Source organism: Dermacentor variabilis, chromosome 2, assembly GCF_050947875.1.
Source record: "Dermacentor variabilis isolate Ectoservices chromosome 2, ASM5094787v1, whole genome shotgun sequence".
Lineage (NCBI taxonomy): Eukaryota > Metazoa > Arthropoda > Arachnida > Ixodida > Ixodidae > Dermacentor > Dermacentor variabilis.
In genome coordinates this window covers 11,247,158-11,267,903 of record NC_134569.1, presented here as the reverse complement: position 1 = coordinate 11,267,903, position 20,746 = coordinate 11,247,158, and the positions used below count along the sequence as shown (strand labels likewise).

The window sequence follows — 20,746 nt, the reverse complement described above, 5'->3', positions numbered from 1 at the left end:
ACTCCGTTCTTCATCGTGGACTTCCTTTCGACCGGCACCAAACTCTCTGCACCACTTTCTGACGTGTTGAATGGACATACACTTGTCGCCGTACACCTCTGTCAACTGACGATGGATATCCACTGGTGGAGTCCCTTTGGCATGCAAAAAGCGAATTACGGAACATATGTCGCACTTGGCAGGTCCAACAATGGGAACCTCCACATCGGACGGCTGCTGAGCCAAGCATGAGCGGTGCAGCAAAGCACGGTCATGGGGAATCGAGAGTGGGGGAACAGCCACGTGCAGCAGTGTTGCCCGATTTCGCCTCGAACCTTCCCGTGTGACTGGAGCTTTTTGGGAACCTTATTTCTGGATTAACCTTCGTACAATCCCGTTTTGTACGATTTCCCAGTGCCAGTATTCACTTAATGCACCGGTTAATGGATTCCTAGAAAACACGAACTTCCTGCACCAACGTTCAGTACATTGCTAAGATGCAGTCGTATATGTATTCTGCTGGTTAAATCCAATGCAAACAAGGAAAGGTGCAGGACCCGTGCGATCAAGAGCAAGCAAGAAAAGAGCATCATGTGAAAATGTCAACATGTAGTCAGTTTTCTCTACAAGTACCAGCCAGTCTCGCGGGTGGCTGCACCATGCATGCACAGCCGTCACCACCAACCCTGTTACAATAACCTGTTCATTTATCTAGCTGTTTGACCTTGCCTGTGGCTTAGTGCCCTTGGGAGCCTACTGCACACATTTAATAGGCAATAAGCCAAATGTGACGCCGTTCCATGCTTCCGGTTGGCGTGAAGTGAGCCTGACGTTTCGCTCTGACGGCATTGTATTCTGGCATTGCCTACCAGTTTGATTTTGTTTCAGTGTCCCGTTGCCATCTTAAAACAATATGCAATAAGAAAATTATAAAGCACCCTTCAGACCTCCTGGGCCCCTGCAGGTTGACACGCGTTGGCACCTCTTGCCAAGGGGGCACGCTGAAACTTACTACCAAAATGCCCAGTCCGAAGAGGCTGTTGACCAAGGCCAAATTCGAGTAGTGCAAACATAAGCTTGCCAAAGCCATAAAAACAATGTGTGTCAGCATCTCGTGCTGCAGTGCTTTGTGCAACACTTCACATTATGTAGATGTCAACTGCAATTGAGTATGCCAAATTTTCGAATGACTTCAGATTGTACGTTTTCATGGTTGGTAAGTTTTTTCCAAAATGCTTGAACAAGGTTCTACTGTAATAAGTAATTCTGGCTCCCCCTTCAGCTTAACTATAGCAACGCTTTACTGTAATTCACTGTGAAAGGGCCTGCCTTCTTCAACCTTTTCAAGCTGGATAATAAGCAGTGCTGTTAAAGTTTACTTTGCATGCTTCCCTATGAGCTTAAAAAATCTCCAGCTAAGTGACACTTTTGTTTTTGTTGTCAGGCATCCGACTTTAGAAGGGTTACAAGCGGCCAAGTCACTGGCTATTAGCCTGATCCAAACAGTGAGTAGAGAGCCTATTTGGCATTTTCATGCATTACATTGTAGCCATACTCTCCTAGTAGTGATTGTGAGTGTAAAGAAATTTGAGCAATGCTCTAACACCACTTTAATGGCTAGTAAGAGCACATACAAGCAAGTTTTGTTGGCTGATTTGTGGTTGTGTGTTTGCAGACGCACACAGACTTTGCAGAGTGGCAGCAACAACAGCTGGCTGCCCTGACATTCCAGTCTGCCATGACCCAGGCTGCTGCTAATCAACGTAAGTGTTGCATATTACTTAAAAATTTCAGTTTGATGTGCCCACAAGCCAACATTGCCTTTGGCTAGCGTCATGTAGCCAGTTTGTACATATCTGCCTGCTTATAACCTTGGTCAAAATTGTTAGTGCATGAACACCTAATGCGAGTCTTTTAACTGCATTTGAGATACCACTGCCTGCTGTCCTTCCTTGGCTATGGTATTCTGCAGCTGAGAACAAAGTAGCAAGGTTGATTCTCTGTTATGGCAATTGCATATCAATGAGGTCACAGCACAAAAATACTCATGTACAGAGAACATGTTAAAGAACACCAGAAAGCCCTGATTAATCCAGAGTCCTCCACTATTGCACCTCTCATCTCAGAAACCCTGTGTGGCTTTGGAAGGTTAAACCAATTAAATAAATTACTTTGAGCTGCTCAAGTGTGCCTTAATGGAATATGGTCAGTGTAAGGTAAGGAGCTACATCTTCGACACTTGCAAAGGCAGAAACTATTGTGTGATGTGCCCAGTTATTACAAGCAGCCTTTGCTAGTGGGGTCCCTCTAAGTCTGGTCTAGTACATGGGATTTTGCACATGCAAATACAGTGAACTCTCACTTGAGTGAACTTCAAGGGACCCAACGAAATAGTTCACTTAACTAGAAGTTCACTAAACTGAATATTCACTAGAACATGGAACAGCATAAGGCATAGCAGACATCGAGTCAAAAGTGTGAAATGCAATTTATGGAGTTATATGTGCATCAATACAGTCTACGCTCGTTACAATGGACCTGCACACAACGGACCTGCGTGTATAATGGACCTGTTTACAACATACTTTTTGATACAACAGACCATATTTCAGCATTAGTTTGTTCTACTTATTTCATTCATGCAACGAAGTAAGCTCTTAATGGACTGCGCTACAACGGACCATCGGTTACTGCGAACCAAATTAGCATCAATTTTTTTATTATCGGGCGTATAAAACGGGCTTTGGCCGTGTGGACAAGGGCTGAAGGGTTAGCCGACGAGCAAGCGAGGGAGGAAGCGCGCCGTCTTCTTTCACGCGTGAGGCACGGGAGGAGGGTTGCTAGGCGAGAGAGAGAGCAGGTTATACTCCGATGACTGCTGCTTACGGTGCAGCCGCTGTATCTTGAAAGTGATCTGTGAGATAGACAAAGTGCGCGCCCGCGCCGGTGCCGTATCTCAAAAGCAATCTGTGATGTGGATAAAGTGCGTGGCCGCGCAGGCGCCGTATTTTGAAAGTGATCTGCGATGTGGACAAAGTGTGTGGGCAGCATATCTTGAAAGCAATCTGCGATGTGGACAAAGGGCATGGGCGCTGTATCATGAAAGGGATCTGCAATATGGACATAGTTCGCACCTGCGCAGGTGCTGTGTCTTGAAAGTGATCACAAAGTGCGCGCCCGCGCGGACCCGATAGTATATTGAAAGCAATCTGCAATGTATTTCTCACTAAATTTGGTCTTGGCAGCTTTTATAGCTCTGCCAGCGCAGCGGCTCAATTCTCTCCAGCTCGTTAGGCACACTCATAACACTCTAGAGTGCTTGCATATGTAAATTATTGCGAAAGCCCATGTATTAACCTGTCCCCGTTAACCGTACCCATTAACTTGTCCTTGCAGTCACCAAACAAAACGAATCTGTCTATTTTATTTCATTGAGGGTGCCAGGCGAAACTAATATATTATGCATGAAAAAGTAAAAAAAAAATGACGATGGTTTAATAAGTTTTGTTACACTTCTAAATAAGCCAGAAACATTAACACTTAAAATGCTGCCTATTCCTTTAACATAAAAGATATGTGAAACGCAGAGCTCTCTTGGGACATTGGGAAACCTAGATACTAGCAGCAGCGTGATACTTTCGAACACTTGCTTACAATTTTTTCAACACTGTATTTGACCCACATGCATTTACCATCCCACATGAACTTGGTGGATTGTTCCCCTTATGTTTGCGAAATTTGACCTCAGTTGTAGTTGTAATTATGTCAGCATAGCCGTCTAAGTTTTACACCGTTCGTAAAACAGACGAATAACGATGGAGCACTTGTATATGTATTATACTGGAAAATGCGCATTTAAACCACCCACTTCAAACATTGCCTACACATTGGCCATACCATGCCCATATTTTCCCCCCGATATAAACAATATGCCTTGTTTAGCTCACCGTGGACATAGGAGAAACAAACTATGAATCTCATATGATGCATGAAAACACATGGAAAAATGTGGATTTAGTAATTATATCTGCAACACTTCCATTTAAGGCAGGTAAGTGAAAGTTTCGCAATGCATTGTGTTTAAAATTCCCTCTATTTTCACGGAATGTCGACCTTCTCTTGTGCTGTTTTAGAAGTCTGGGAAACATTTAGATTAGCGGCAGTATGACACTAGAGCGCTTCAGTGAACAACTTTCTGCAAAGGCTGTAATGAATCTACACAGAATAAACATACATCACTAGTCACTCAGAACATTGCTTCGTACTTCGTACCCCGCATATTTTACCGAGGATACCGGGGGAAAACAACTAAAGGCCGTGTATAGCGCATAAAAATTGGAAGAAAGCGACCATCAGTAACTGTTTTCAGAGCACATAAGACACAGTGCGAATTTTCGGTACGTGTCACAAAAAAGTGGCCCTTGTTTTTCAAAATACGGAATATCTGCTGTTTCTTTCTCCTGCTGGGAAAGAAGTGATAGTGTAGCTATTATTTAAAAACAGCCTGAAAATGAAATTGTCAAAGTCAGAAGACACATTCCTTTAGAAAAATTTTAAGTCGGTGTACTATTGGTATTGAAATGGCTCTGCATGTTCGACCAAGGTCATTTTCACTAGCATATCTATGATAAGTCGTGATTACACATTGAAATTAGACAGTTGGAAGAGGTTTGATTAAATTGTTGATGTACAGCCAGCACCCAGTGTATTCACCCCATAATGGCGTGCACCGCTCGTGTTGTCGTTGCGAACGTTTTGTATACTGTTTTCAGTTCACCTTTTGGGTGAAAGTGACTTTATTTTTATTTTGGACGTTCGTCACTCACTCTTTGCCATAAAGTTGTTTGACATCGCAACGAAAGCTTTGGAAGTGAAGCGTTTTGGATATTATGGACTTACGATAAAATGGACATTTTTTGTTGGATTATCAGGATCTATTGTAACGAGAGTATATATGAAGTGCGTAAGTTACTTTGCTGCTTAAAAAATATAATTTTAATTTGCGCTGGTGGTCTTAAAGCGCAAGAAGTAACAAAGCTGTCCAGAGAGTATGTTTTCGGGCATTTCCCCTGGCACAGCTTGTTGCTGAGACATGAAGTCTCACAACTTTCCAAGGCATCCTACAGCCTCAGTTAGAATTACAGGATTTGAATCTGCCTCTGACATTGCATCTTCTTCGTCACATTCTTTTTTTTTGGGATGAACACTGGAAACAGTTTCCAGATCTGACAGTTCAGCACAGGTAATGAGGTCACTGTCACACTGCACATAGCTGCCGCTGGAGGGCCGATCTGGGGGTGGCAAGCACCAACTACGCCAGCGCTGCCAAGTGCAAAACTTCCTTGAACTGATTTAAAAAATGAGCCCGCGTTCACTGATCAAGTTCGTTCAACTGAAGTATTTGCTATTCAGAAATTTCTTTAACCGAAAGATTTTTGCATAGGAAAACTGCCGGGGTTATTTTAAAAGTTTGTTATTCTGAAATATTCGTTAAGCCAATGTTCATACAACTGAGAGTTTACTGTAGCACTTACAGGAGGATATGTTTCTTTCAGCACAGTATGTGCAGTGTAGTATTATTAGCAGCAGTAGTTTCACTTTAGATTCTACAGTGCAGTCAAAATTACAGTACATGTGTAAGCATGGGCCATGTCCGACTACGTGTGAAGATTGTGAGATCTGAGAGCACGAGAAAAGCTTCTTATTGTTTATAGCTGTGCAAGGTTTCTATCAGCTGCTTTTGTATGTGATGGTGCTGTGCGCATATTTTTTGGCTGTTTTCTCGCATATGCAATGGTGCGTTGCCACAATGCAACATAGAACTGGCATCAGGTGCACCTGTCATCACAGGCCTGGGCCAGGTCTTCCAGCCTGTTGCAACTACAGGAGAAGTGCAAGCTCAGGGTGAGGGCATGGTGTTGTTCCTCATTTTGACACTGTTTAGTTGGTTGTTTTGCTGCTCTTGGCATGCAGTTTCCATTATATTCAGTGCACCTAGTCTTCATCACACTCTGTATCATTGCAGGCTGAACAGATTGTTACTGGTGCTTGGTGGTAGCCATTTGTTCTTTGAGCTTCCTTTTGTTCCTTTTTGTTATCATTGTGCCTCTAGGCTAAGCTGTTGCTCGTAATTTTTTTCACCAGTACTCAATTCACCGTAATCACATGGTTGTGTTGACTGTAAAAGCCTGTTCTGCATTCCAGTTTTGTAGTGGCAGTGTTTACCAAATCAATCAAATCAAATTTTTTGTGCTTGTGTAATTGTCACTCAGCAAAGCTACTGCCTAGACAATCTTGCGTGTGCCGGGATCGTTTTCACTGAACACTACCACTGTGTTGTCAAGATATGGTGCATGCTCACAATTGCTGCTTCTGCACGAATGCTTCCAGTTGCACCAGTTTCAAATGGATTTGTGGGCCCACCAAAATGTAAACAGTTAGCTTTGCTGATGCAGAGAAACTGTGCCATGTCAACGCATCTCGGAGCTGTTGGCCATCAGCGCACAGGACAATGTGATGTCAGAGCAGCTAGTGTGCTCAGTTTTTGCACTCTGCTTCTGTTATGGCTGCAGGCATTCTGGTGAGCCCTGGGGTAATGGGAGCCCAGTCAGCATCCTTTGTGCTGCCCATGTCACAAGGCTTGCCTTCAAGTGAGCCACTGTCTTGAGTTTTCTCTCTTTCTCCACTCATACTTTCTGCTTTTTGAGTTCTTGTTCTAGTGGTCAGATGAATCTGAGTAATGTAATAACTTGCCGCAAAAAATGTATGATGACCATCACATGTACAGTTGGTCACAAATGTTTATGGGACATGGATTCCATGACAAATGTGAGTTTCTGCTCAGATAAGATTTAATGAATCACTCTGAAAGGCTAAATAATGTCGTGTATGGTTTTGTGGCTGGCTGTACATAGCTGTCCAGCTATAGCTAGTGGCAGCAGCTCGGGCAATCAAACGGGCTTAAATATGTCAAGGGATTCGAGTTTGATGACCTGAGCATAATGGTTTATGCATAAAGAAGGTACTTAAGACTGTAGGATGGGTAAGGGGATCGTTCTGATGCTTTGGGGACCGGTAGAGAAGGACATTGCTTTGACATGGAGCAAGGTGTAGTCAAGACAACGGAGGCAATTTTTAAAAAGGTGACAAAAGATGGCTTCACTCATGTTTTTAGGCTTGGTAGAAATGATGGGGCGCATGCATTTTTCTTTCTGGGCAGCAAATAGAAAGGGATAAAAGTGCCGATGAATAATTTTCAGAAATAAAGATTCCAGAGCGTCAACCTCAGTCTTTATTGAACAAATCTCATAGGAGCTGTAGCAGAGGCTTATAGAACTCATTATCCATAAGCCATTGCTTATAATTTGGTTCGATCAGTTCTCAGAGCCATCTCCCATACGTAGTCCTCATTCCTGGGCAGAGCCACAGTGTGGTACACGTTCACTGTAGGTACCAGAGCATAACATTGGATTGCTCATGGTGTCTTGAGGTGTAGGGCACCAATCTTAGGTGGTTTGGAAGGCATAAATGTCACTCCCTCATCAAGTGCTTGTAGGGAGGGATTAGCACCCCGAGAAAGATTATAGGAAACGGACAAAGCACACAGAGGAATTAATAGAGAGTTTTAGAATAGGGGCCCCACTAGTTTGGTGCCCCAAAGAGCTTTTCAGGTGCTAGCGTTGGGGCACGCAGGAGTGAAGAGCTTTAAAATAGGGCTTTGCATTTGCGGATAGCGTCTTGCACTGACAGCGCCACCACGGCGTCATAGAAAAGGTATTAGAAATAATTAAAGAAAATATACAATTTTGTGATAAGAATAATAATTTTGACTTTTGTGTATTCGTGTTTAATTACAATTTAGAGGTTGTAAGCAAACAAATGGTTGTCCTTAGTTTTGAGTAACCAACTTTACGTGCCTTCACCAGCCGAGCTAAGCCATGTTAGGCCTACGAGCCATGAATTCCACAATCGAATTCAGAGTCAGTGGTGTCAACCTTCATAACACAGCCTAGTTGAGAGAAAGCGATAACGACAGTCACTTCTCCTAGCTTACGAACTTTGCGCGTTACCACGAATCGAACCCAGTTTGGTGCTAGGTTAGAGCTGTTGCTTCGATGGGTGCCACTATATTTGTTTACGCAAATCTTTTGGGGCAATTTTTGGGGCTCTCTCAGAATCAGTGAAATAGCTACCCGACGCAAAACCCAAACACAGTTTGTGTCTCGTGCATGCGCAGTGGCTTTAACGCTATTTCTTTGGGGCTCCAAACTATTTGGGGCCCCCATTCTAAAACTCTCGAATAGTTGTCCTGTATAGCAATGATGTGAAATGTGGGTGGGGCAAAAATATGGGGAGGGGGTTGTGTCTGAGAGTTCTTGTCAGGTTTAGTTTGATTTCAAGTGCAAATCATGTTGATGCACCTCCTAGGGCTACAGCTCTCTGTGGACGTTGACCTTGTTATATTTGGGCTGTTGTGGCACAGATGAAGTTCTTGGAAGTTGCCACGTTCTGTCTTGGGTTCATAGTCGTATCTCTACCAATAAGCAATCAAATACTATACTGGAACTGACATTCCAATTTCTTGATGTCCTGCAGGAACTTAAAGGTGGTGTTCAGGGTGTCTACCAACTGGGAAAACCGGGAATTCTCAGGGATTTTGAATAGTCTGGAAATACTCACAAAAAACTCAAGGAAGCTATTAGGGAAAATTAGCTGTAATTTTATTGAAAGGGAACAAAAGTCGCGCTAATGCTGGCTCCAGTAATAGAGAGGAATTGTAATGAATCTACTTTGACACCATTTCGTCGGCTGGAGGAGTTGCCAGTGTACAGTCAACAAACGACTTTCCGGACGCCCAATAATTTGGACAGGTTCGCGGCACCACCACGCATACCCCATAGAGTCAGTGTATAAGCATGTCGGAAATTTCGGATGCAAGGACTCTTCACCGTCAGATTTTCCAGACTTTTTGTCGTGACCGCAGGTCCGAAATGGCATTAATCAAAGCCAACACCGGTGCCATTTTGAGTACCTCTCCGCCTTGAACCGGCGTTCTCGCATAGATCGGCTGGCAGCTGTAGCCACCATCAAGGCAATGCTAGGCCCTAGCTGCTTCGACATTCGCTCTTAAGGTTCTTGCCGTTCGATACCGTGTTTTTCATTGAAAGAATTCGCCGCTGACAGCAATGGCACCGACTATGCCTTCGTGGTTCTCGTGAATGGCTTTGAAGCTCAGAAAGCACGGCGCATCGCATAATGCTGGTTCCCGAAAGTTAGCGTCGCCTTAGTACAGTAATGTTATCGGTGAAGCACACGTGAAAGTATTGCAGTGAAGCATAACAAGCGTGGGAAGGAGCAATTGTTACGGGACATGGTATGCATTCCTTAATTGTACACGTGTGCACCCGGCATCTCCTGTCACAGTATGAGCACTATATGCCTAATAAGTGTACTGGCAGGCATTCAGAGCTTCTTCAGATGTGCCTTGGCGATTTGAGCCCTTCAGGCAGTAAAAGACGTGCATTAATTTTTTCTAGCTGCTCAATTTTTTTATGTTCTCGTGGCCCCTAGAGTGTCCGAAAATTCAGACGTTGACTGTGCAACTGATCAAGAGGATGCTTCAAATGGTGATGCAGCGAACACGTGGAGGCAGGAGGAAGGGAACAGAAAGGACCTATGCATGGAGGAATGAACAGGAAAGGAAGTGTGCTGCCACTTCTATGAAGGAGCTTAAGCTCAAAAAATAAAGTGTTGGCTGACGCCAAGGTGCAGGTGTCCCTCATCTAAACCAAAATCAACTCTTTAAAGCAGCGAAACACAACACTGAGGCATTGTGTGCAGGCTGAGAATATGTCAGAACAGTTGAGGTTGACTTAAAAGCTGTTGAGCGAGAATCTCACTTGTGACAAAATTTGGGCCTCATACCAGTAAGCTTGCTATCAATATATAGAAATAGCTCATATTCGAAAATATTTGCTTCTGTATGCATCTTCTTTTTATTTGAAATTTGAGAATGTTCAACTCTATTCGCAATTGCTTTTGCCATTTTCTTCGAACGAGTGTTATTTTCTGTGCATTGCACTAACCCCTCCCTTCTGTTTTCTTTTTGAATAAAATAAACACTACTCCTTGCTAGAAAAACTAGGTTAAGGTTTTTTTTTATTTTTTAACCTGCTTACTAGAAAGTGACAGCATCAGGCGACATGGTGTCGACCCATCTTATAAAAGAAAGTTCTGTGTCACTTAGGGAATTTTACAAAGTCACTCAGGGAAAACCTGGAAAACTCTGAGAATGTGGAAATGTGAACTTGGTAGACACCCTGGTGTTGCTGCCAGTTTTTCGTTTTTTTTCTTTTCTGGCTTATAGAACCTCTTCTCACAGTAAGAGAGGCTTTTTGGTATTGCAGAAGCCTAATTTACTAGTAAGGCTCAGCTGATTCAATGTTCAAGGATCCACTTACCTGCCGCTGTTACTTAGTGGCTCTGGTGTTGTGCTTCTAAGCAGGAGGTTGCGGGATCAAATCCTGGTCACGGCGGCCACATTTCTATGGGGGTGAAATGCGAAGACACCCGTGTACTTAGATTTAGGTGCGCATTAAAGACCCTCAGGTGGTCTAAATTTTCAGAGTCTCCCACCACAGCATGTCTCATAATTGGTTCATGGTTTTGGCATGTAAAACCCCATAATTTAATTAAGAATCAAATTAGCAAGCTTTTGCCATACAGCTTTTCATAGCAAATCTTTGTGAACTCATACTCACCTCACCCAGACAGGTAAATAATCCCGATTGCTATTGAAGAATGTGTCTTGAATGCTTTCAGAGGTGCTTATTTGTAGCACTCATTGCACTGTGTGTTATGGGTGATGATAGAGGTTTTATAGGTGGAGCATGATGGGGGATTATTTCTTACTGATCTTTCAGAAAGTGGCTCTTGAAGTAGTACCGATTGTCTCCTACATACGAGTCTGTGTTAACGCTCTTTGGTTGTCAGCTTAGGAAAATGGTTAGGCAGTCGCATGAAATCCAACTAAATTCCTAAATGCTAGATGCATTAAAAATGGACTTTGTTGATTCAGAAGAGAATGAGCCAAATTGGAAAATTTTAGGAAAGAGTCTGAATGCTAGAACCACTAACGTACCAAGCATTCACAAACACAAATGTGAGTGCCTTGTTATTGTGTGGTAAGCTACGCTTTAAAAATATTCGTGCTTGTATTTCTGATTGCTGCCATTGCATATATTCTTACAGAATGCCTATAACTAAGAGGCAACCAAACTGCATAAAAGTAGGAACCTTACCATGCTGACAGAAGAAGGCCAAATCTTACGCACTATCGCACCATGTTACGAACGTGAATTCGAATGCTTCATGTGCATATGGAATGCCAAGACTTTCAAGTGATGATCTCATGTCCGTCTTTTATTTCTCATTTTGTATATAATTTTAGTGTTCATGAAGCTGAGACAGGTATAAAAAGGGTTACCAAAAGAAAACTTGGAAGGGACGATGATCAGCACACATGCTACCACATTGATGGGAAATTCGCAGGCACTGCTTCCTAAAGGAGAAAGGCTGAACTAGCAACATTGAATAATAGGTACTTTGCCGAACAGTTGCTCGGAGAGTTAGTAAAAAGATACCAGCTTGTGGGTCTTGGACGCTGGGTAGAATGCAGTATGTTAACAAACGGTAATGCCACCCCATAGATAAATGTATACTTGTCTTTTACTCTTGCGAGCTTTCTGTTTTTCACAGGCCTTCCAATTTCTTTGATAACTTGTGCTTGACTCTTTACTTTTTGTACCTTTTCTCCTTTTGAGTGTTGCTGATACCTTTTTGTCTGAGGCTTTTGTTTCTTGTCATTGAACTCTATGCTGTCTGATCATGTTGACTAGATGCACTCCATAGACATTTGTGTTCATTACTGTATTTACAAGATTCTAATGTGCCTCCAAATCTAACATGCTCCCATTTTTGATGGTTTCAATGTAAGAAAATAATTTGCACCTATACCTGATGCGCACCCTATAGCATGCTTCCAATACTGTATTCATAGTCAGAACAAGATGAGACCAGCAGGATTCACCTTGACAGAATGTAAATTTATTCACACTTAATGTCTGTCATCTCTGCTAGCTTGTTATTATGGTCTATAAATCATGTGCTTTTCTCAGTATGGTCCACTGCACTTGATATTTCACATTTATTGAATGATTCTGCAATCATGAACGCTACAGTGGCCAACATCTTGACCAACCACTTTGCTAGGTTGTCTTGTTATGAATGCAATTCAATAAAATGTCAGAAGCCTAAAATGCAGCTCCATAACTGTAAGCTCAGCAAATAAAATGGCTAGGCTTGTGTGAATATAATTTTTTTAGTTTCAAGCGAACTTCTAAGCAACAAATGAATTGTAATTAGTGCTGAATAACTTCAAAATGATTAGTTCGAATAGCTGTGCAGCTTGCGTAAAGTTTTAACTAAGTGCCAGATTTTTAGAAATCTAACTTGTTTTACCTCTTGCAAAGAAGGAAATAGACTCATCTTGATTCAGTTTATTTTGAAAGCGCTGTTTCTCTTCATGCAGAAATGCGAGTTCCAACATCTTTTACAATGCCAGCGAGAACTGGGAATTCGTTTACACGCTTTTGCTCACGGTTGTGCTTTACTCTGTGGGGTTCTCACTCATGCTCTTGGGACAAAGGAACAACAACACAGTAGTGCAAACAATCACAAGGGCATTTATTGCACCTTTCATAGACTAATGCCTGCTCGCCGAGTTGTTATCCACAAAACATGCCGATGGGCACACGATAAATCGCGGAAGTCCGACTCACTGCGACCGCATAACGAGCGAATATGTTCGCCCCATGCTGGACACCAATGCCTGGTCGTTCGCGCATACAGTCACGCAAACAGTGGCATGTTCAAACGATTGTGTTCGTCCATTCCGAGGTAGGCCTCGCGAGACGGTCTCGCAGAAGCATGGATCGGCGCACGCGCAGAACGTCCACGCAGACGTCTGCGCCGCTTTCTGACCCCGAGCCAAAGAGGAAGAGCCTCCTCCTTTTTGCACCATGTAACCCCGCTGTTAGGTGGCCTTAGCAGAGCAACACTTGCGCCATCTCTAGTACTACCCTGCAAGCGTACAGACTGCTGCAGTGAAGCCACGTGGCGAAGCCGGATTACAGGAGACAGGAGATATGCGAGGAAACAACATACCGTATTTACTCGTGTAATGATCGAACTTTTTTTGTCAGAAAAATTGGCACAAAATCAGGGGTGCGATCACTACGCGGGTTAAATTTCCCGCGAAAAGAAAAAAAAATTTTTCGGCCCGCGTTTGCCGCGGGATATCAAAACAAAAATGGCTGCCGGCGGAGCAAGCCGAACACGCCGAACGCGATTTTTTTTTTATTGAGTACATTACGTGCATTGAAACAGTTTCTTCCGTATCAGTAATGAATAATATCGTTAGTATCGGCAAGCTTGCGGCAATAACATAGCCATGTCCACTTTGAGGGGACAGTAACAGATGGGCGCGCTTAGCTGCCAGTGACATAGAAACACATGACCGGCATGCTGTGGAAATTGCGGCATCTGTCTTCACTACTATCCTAATACGGCACGTTTCCGCTAAGGGTGGGTGAATATCTTAGCTCTGTTACAAGCATCGGCGTATGAATAGCGTACACTTTTAATGTATCAGTGTAAACGTGGCTACTATCGTTGCCGCTTGCGATTTGTTGCGTGCCCACGAGTGCAGATGAGAAGAATTGAAAGGCGCCTTTTTTTGTTGTTGTTGACCACAACCATTATAAAGCCTACACCTAATAAAGGCAAGTTTGGTTGCAGCTTTCTTTTAGTCATGGAAGTGCGGAAAGTGATGAAAGTAATGAAATGAGTCATCTACTTAATGTTTGGTGTGTGCAGACCGCTTGGCTTGTCTTGAAGAGTCGTTCGCGTAGCATTCGAAAGATGGTAAACGCGATCATTATTAGCTAGACTTGGCACTTGACGTATCGCTGCGGCAAGTTCGGGGTGCGATCATGACACGGGAAATAAAAAAAATCATATTTTGACGATAAATTTCAGGGGTGCGATCATTACGCGAGTGCGATCATTATGTGAGTAAATATGGTATCAGGGGACGCGTGAGAGTCGCGCATTACCAATACTCTCATCGAAATTTCCTAATGGTCGAGGCTGCAGTAGTGTTTTGTGATCACCCATTGTGTGTTGTTAAAAAGTACGACCTTGACTGCGCGATGCCTGCAGTTGGGTTGTGCTATCCATATGCAGGTGAGCTTAATGAGCTCTGTCCAGTAAGTGCTCTGAACTCATACTCGCTGCTTCTGCGACCCTCAGTTTAGACCATGCGTGTGATCTGAGGTACAGTCACCAATAAGCGGTAAACTTCTGGTGGTGGTTTCGCAACCAGCCCATTGCCACACCCACCTTGGCTGTTAGGCCTAACCATTGCTGTTTCGCCGAGTGTCAGCAACCAAATTTGTGGCTTGATTTGTTTAGTGCGAAGTCAACACAAATCAATTTGCAGCAGCCATTGGTCTCTCAAGAGGCTGGGAAACCATTTTGCCAGTGAAAGGGAGAGTATGAGGGACAAACTGAAAGCCAATAATTTTCTTCTGCCGCCATATTCAATGTCGTCATGTGTCTGGATCACGCCTGAAAAATCTAGCCAGATATGTTATGGTGTCCATAAATGCTGTGTGTATCTGTATGTATGTGTGTGTGTGTCTTTTGTATGTGGCTTTTTGTATGGTTCAAAATAGAAGGTGGTGGTGGGTGGGATTAATGCTTGAATAATTAGCAAGAGCGAAATGCAGTCAGTGACTGTAAATTAATTTATCTTTGGCTTGTCATGGCTATGAGCCATGCGATGCGACTTGCTCATGACACCAAAACTGTTGATCAATTGTTTGAGAATACTTCAGAAATTGTAAATATTGAAATTTGAGCCAGAACGAATATTGAATAGCATAATATTCAATCAAATCTTCAAAAATATCGAATAAATATTCACACAAGCCTAAATATAATCATGATAAATGTTATTTGTGCACCACTTGAAACGAGGACTAGGAGACGACAGACACAAGCCTAGCCCTCATTTCAAGCCGTGTGCAAATAATATTCATTATGGATTGTTACCAACCAGCCCAAACCAGTGCCCTCCTAAATATAACTTCCTCAAATAAGTTTTTGTAATGAAAGCGAAGTGCTATTGTTGGCACCTTGTGCAAAAAACTTGTTCTGTTGCCATCTTATGATGACAGTGGTAGTCCTGCTGGCAGTTACTGTAGCCAGTGCCGTGAACACTGTTTCAGTTTTGTGTCAGATAGTAATGGCAAAGGGAATTTTTGGATTCATTTTCTTCAGGAAAATGTGTATGTTAGAATCATGTAAATACGGTAATTATTCACTTGCTTTCTTGAGTGCTTGGGAATCTTTAGTGCAAGGGTGCCTGCTGTCTTAGTAGAATGAAGAAGACGTTTTGATGTTTGAGGAGACCATCTGTTGAGTTTCTTCAGTTTCACTGGTCTTGTTCTACTGTTGCTTGATTTGTTTAGATTCTTTGTCTAACCTTTTCCCTTCAGGTGGGATCAGCTGCTTCTTAGCATTAGGAGTTTCATTGTGCACACGATGTGTTATGTTGGGTGCCTGTAAATCGGCAGGGTTTGCATTCAAGATTTGTACTAGTGTGAGTGCATTTCCAGAGTTGCTTGGTCCTTGAGCTGGCTCTAAAGCAGGGGTTCTCAAGCATGTTGGTCCCAGGAAACCCTACTCAGCTCCATGAAGTGCCGAGGAACTCCCCCTTTGTAGAGAGGCTATGTGAAGTGTGCAACACGTTTGGGGCAAACGGTGATGGTGGGCAGGGTAATGTAGAATAATAGAAGCTAGGCGTAGCACACAACACATTTGGGGCCAACGGTGGTGGTGGGCAGGCTGTTTTGACGGTGATGTGCAACCCACGTGGTGCAAACTGGGTGCAGTCGTCATGAGCCAAGACAAGGCAACATTGCAACCAAGGCGTGCTGAGAAAGAATGACAGTTTTCGGAGCATATTACATGGGAACACTTGAAACATTTCATGAAAAGTGGTTTTGGAATTAGTGCAGACTCTGAGGATGGTAAAACCTTGTTAATTTGGATTTCACGGGACTGAAAAAAATGTTCAAGTTAACCAAATGTAGAATTATCAAGGGTAACAAAACAATAAGCAAATGGTTACTATGGCAACATGCTTTTATTTACTGAATGAATCAGCAGGTCCCATTTCTATGCATAAAAGCATTGTGGAAGCTGCAGTTTTCATCGTCTCGTGACTGATTAGTGCTCGCAGTGGTGAAGGCCTCGCGACTTCATTTGCAGCATGGCAGTGGCACGTCTTCATCTGAAACACGCTTTTCACTACCGTGCATACATCCTGATTATTTCTTTGCCAGTGAGCTGGTCGCCAAGAAAGCGTCCTTTCGTCATGCTGTAGCTGGCGCTTTTCATCCTCGACAGCTTTGCACTGAGTCAAAGTGAAACAACTGTTTCTCACAACTGCTGCGGACAAAACCACGGTTACTATTGATGTGATCATGAACTGCGGTTCTGAAAGCAGGCGGCTGGCGCATGCTCCAAGTCAAAATAAAACTACCATTTTCTGCAACAACTGCGGATGAAACTGCGATCAATATTAATGCGATCACGAATGGCGACTATGCAGTTTTGAAGGCTTGTGGCCAACGCGCACACTGGGTCAAAACGAAACTACTGTTTACCACAACCGCTGCAGACAAAATTGTGCTGGCTATCAATGCGATCATGGTTGGTGACTGCGCAGTTATGAAGGCACACGGCCAGCTGCCAATGTCGTGTTATGCATGGTGATAAACGCAAGAACAAAGGCTTTAAAGGCACAATTAGGCATGAAAGTCCAAAAACAAGAAAGGGGCTGACAGATGGAATAGCACACTGTGGTATAAAGTTCGTAAACAGGGATTAAGGTGCCTCAGAAAGGCTCGCCAACGTTTCGATAGGAAGACCTATCTTCGTCCTTAGACGAAGATAGGTCCTATTATCGAAACGTTGGCCAGCCTTTCTGAGGCACCTTATCCCTGTTTACGAACTTTATACCACAATTAGGCATGAAGTGTTCCAGCATTTCTGTCAGACAAGTATCACATATGATTTTCGTTGATGACTATGGCAATGCGAACACCGCTGCTTCGTTTTGGCTGGATGCTAGCACCATTCTTGCTATTTTGCGTTGTACATTTGTGGTGTTTAGTGCCTGCCAAGCCACCGTACTAGAACCAACTGTGTTGTGCTACTCCATGCATCTTTTTTCAAATCCTCTGACTTATATGTCAATGTGCATGCTAGCGGCACCTGTCTAGCCCTTATCTACAAGGAGGAGAGATGCGCATGGGGTAAGTTACTGCCTTCGATACAAGTGTGAAAGCTTAGGCATGCTGCACATTTTCGGAGCCTGGGTGGCTACAAGCTGCTAGCAGACTTATTGTGCAGCTCGCACGTTTCTGTTACGTACTGGGATGTGCTTTTGGGTAATAGAGATCCCTTGGATTGAGCACACCTCTTGTCCACAGCCTTAGTGACTCTGCAAGTGCAGAACCAGGGAAAACTTATCACTGGCTTGTAAAACCCTGAGGAGGGGCCTGCAGAACCCTTTGGTTCCACAGAACCCACTTTGAGAACCCATGCTCTAGAGCATTGTGGCGTCCATCACTCGTTTAGTTGAGTTTGTGTGGTTCAGTGCCCCCAGGATGACAAATGCTGGTGGGGGTTCTTCCGCAGGTGTGAGCTATGTGACGGCGCTACCTCAGACTCAGGCAACCGTAATGTACCCAACGCAAGCTGTCATGGCCGCTCAGACTGCCATGGCTCAGTTGCAGCCACAGCAGATACAGCAACTTCAGCAGCATCAACAACACCAGCTGCAACAGCAGCAGCTGCAGCAACACCAGCTGCAGCAACAGCAGCTGCAACAGCAGCAATTACAGCAACAGCATTTGCAGCAGCAGCAACTTCAACAGCAGCTCCAGCAACAACAGCTACAGCAACAACTACAGCAGCAGCAGATTCATGAGGCTCAACAACAGGCTCAGCAACAGCTTCAGCAGCAGGCACAGCAGCAAGCAGAACAGCAACTTCTTCAACAGCAGCAACATGCACAGCAATTACAGCAGGCTCAACAGCAGCAGCAACAGCAGCAGCAAGCAGAGGCAGCCACACTCCAAGCGTCTCGGCTTTTACTTCAGCAGCAGCAGCAGCAGCAGCAGCAGCAGCAGTTGCAGCAGCCTGGCCAGCTCCCAGCTACACTACAGCAGCCCTATCAGGTGCGTTCATCGGTGTAGGGATGATTTGCCATTACTTTCTGGCAGCATGTTCACATTATGTGTGTATGTACAGCTGCAGCAAGGCCATCACATTTTGAACAGGTTTTTTTCCCAAAAAATATTTTTTTCGGAGGGTTGTCTGGCTGAAGGCCCAAGGGGATACGGGTAACGCCTGTCATGTTTTCCTGTTCTGAATGGTGGAGTGTGTAGCAAATTTTTCACAGATATGCACATATTCAGGTATGTCCCAAATCTTAAAAAATCTCTTTTAAGATTTAAGTCTTCAGTTAGTACCTTTATGTTCATCTTATACAGGGCTGTTTTACTGGAGGCTCAAGTGTGTTAAACAATTTTCTGTTTTTTAAGCTACATTTTTTTCCCCAAGATTGTAAATGTCTGGAACATAGCTGTTGTGCCAGCAGCTAAAACAAGTACAGAGGTTGTACATATGGTTGTGATCCATTAGGGTGTCTACAATAAAAAAATTTGCACGCACTTGGTTGTGTTGCTGTGAGGTTGCTCCCCCCCCCCCCCCTTCCTTTCCCATTGCTTGCACGGGAGGAAAACTGCACTCGTGAGGCCACCATCCTTGGCTCCCCCTTCTTGGCACAGCGAAAGTATACAGCAGGTTGGGCACAATGGCATCTTATAGTCAAAATACCCCTGTTCAAGGATTTGACATGAGGAATGGCCAAGCATACATAGAAACAAGTCAACAACAAAGAAAGGCTAATTACAAGAATGCAATATAACTTTGAATAACAAAGACAAACAAGTAGTAAATACAACACATATAGCAATAGAATAAGTAAATATGGACATGTGTAATACTCAGCGCAGTAAAAAAAAAGTTCACATGATACAAACATAAAAAGATTTCAATGCAGCACGTTACAACATGGAAAGAGCGAGCCAGGCTTAACACTATTTCACATTGTATGCCAGAACTGCTTTAAATTTATCGTGGTCAGTGTTGTTTATAGCATCTACGAGTAACTTGTTCCAGTCTTTTACCATTTGCACAAAAAATGAATTCATATGCGCAGAAGTGTGGGCATGTGAACAGTTTTTTAGGGACTGAGGCGGAGCGATAGTCGGGGAGGCGGAGTGATGATGGCATGGTTAATTGACAAGTGATAAAGTTTGTGATAAGTGGAAAGTCTCAAAATTTTTCGGCAGCATTCAAGACTGGGAAGAATGGCTCAGGATTTTAGTGCGGTGCCGCTAGATAAGAGTATTCTGAATAAGGTAACCTTGCAGCACGATCTTGGACTTGATTCCAACATGTTTGAAAGGTTAATCTGATGGGGATCCCGAATTGCGCTGGTGTACTCGAGTTTCATTCATGCCAGTGTTTGGTAAGCAAATATTCATACAGAGGACTGGGTGGGATGCAAGTTATGTCATAAATAAGCAAAGGTGTGGTTAGCATCATTTGTGATGTTAATTATGTGAGACGACCATGCACAAGACGGGCAGATGCCAGCTCAGTCTTCTTTGTGTTGAGGGACATCAGCCACATGTTGCAACATTTTTTTTTGACATGATACAGATCCTCTTGGAGTTTGGTAGAGTCAAGGTTGTTATTGATGCTGCGGTAAATTACACAGCCGTCGGCAAATAATAAAATGTTAGAGGAGATATTATTAGGAAGATCATATATATAAATTAGGAAACGTAAGGAACCCAGATCCGAGCTCGGGGGCATGCCTGAGACAATGGGTGTGTTACGAGATGCATGGTTCTTAGCCCACACAAACTGCTGATGATTAGTAAGGAAGTCACGCACTTAATTTAGGACAAGGGGGTTAAGGGTTAAATCGGAAAGTTTCAGTAGAAGGCATTGGTGAGCAACTTTGTCAAAAGTTTTCTCTAAATTGAAATCTAAAAACACGTCGTTGGGTACATTGATGTCTAGGCTGGAGCTGATATCATTAATGAACAGAGCTAATTGGATAGGGCACGAGCAATCTTTTAGGAATTCATGTTGGCAGAGGTGAAAAGAATTTACAGATAGTTGAAATTTCATGGTGTGAATAGATTGTGCTCCATTATATTTAAAGAAACACTTGTAATGGATATAGGGCGGTAGTTTTCTTGCGATGATTCGGGCCCATTTTGGTGCATGGGAATTATTTTGCCAACCTTCCAGTCATGAGGTACAATGCCTATAGCGAGGGATTGTTAGACAATGTGCGATAAAAGAGCACCGGAAATGTATTTTGTATATTTTAGGACCCTTGCATAGATGCAATCGATTTCAGCTAATGTTGTTAGTTTGCTTTTAAGAACTGTGCAAGCACAAGGAAAATACGGACAAAAAACATAAGGCGCACACACAGGCACTACTTCCAACAATTTATTTTTGATTCCGATGCTACTTTTATATATCACAT

General features: G+C 43.3%; 1 protein-coding gene across 5 annotated transcripts in view; it reads left to right on the top strand.

The window, feature by feature from the left end:
* Positions 1-20,746, top strand: part of LOC142571337 (uncharacterized) — a 151,868-nt gene that overhangs the window by 100,562 nt on the left and 30,560 nt on the right. For 4 of the 5 annotated variants that reach the window (XM_075679605.1, XM_075679603.1, XM_075679604.1 and 1 more), the window contains exons 18-22: positions 1,424-1,484; positions 1,655-1,742; positions 5,800-5,883; positions 6,552-6,629; positions 17,809-18,350. In XM_075679605.1, coding sequence (XP_075535720.1) covers positions 1,424-1,484; positions 1,655-1,742; positions 5,800-5,883; positions 6,552-6,629; positions 17,809-18,350 — 853 coding nt within the window. The remainder of the gene's footprint in view (positions 1-1,423; positions 1,485-1,654; positions 1,743-5,799; positions 5,884-6,551; positions 6,630-17,808; positions 18,351-20,746) is intronic. The other variant, XM_075679606.1, reaches the window with a different exon arrangement.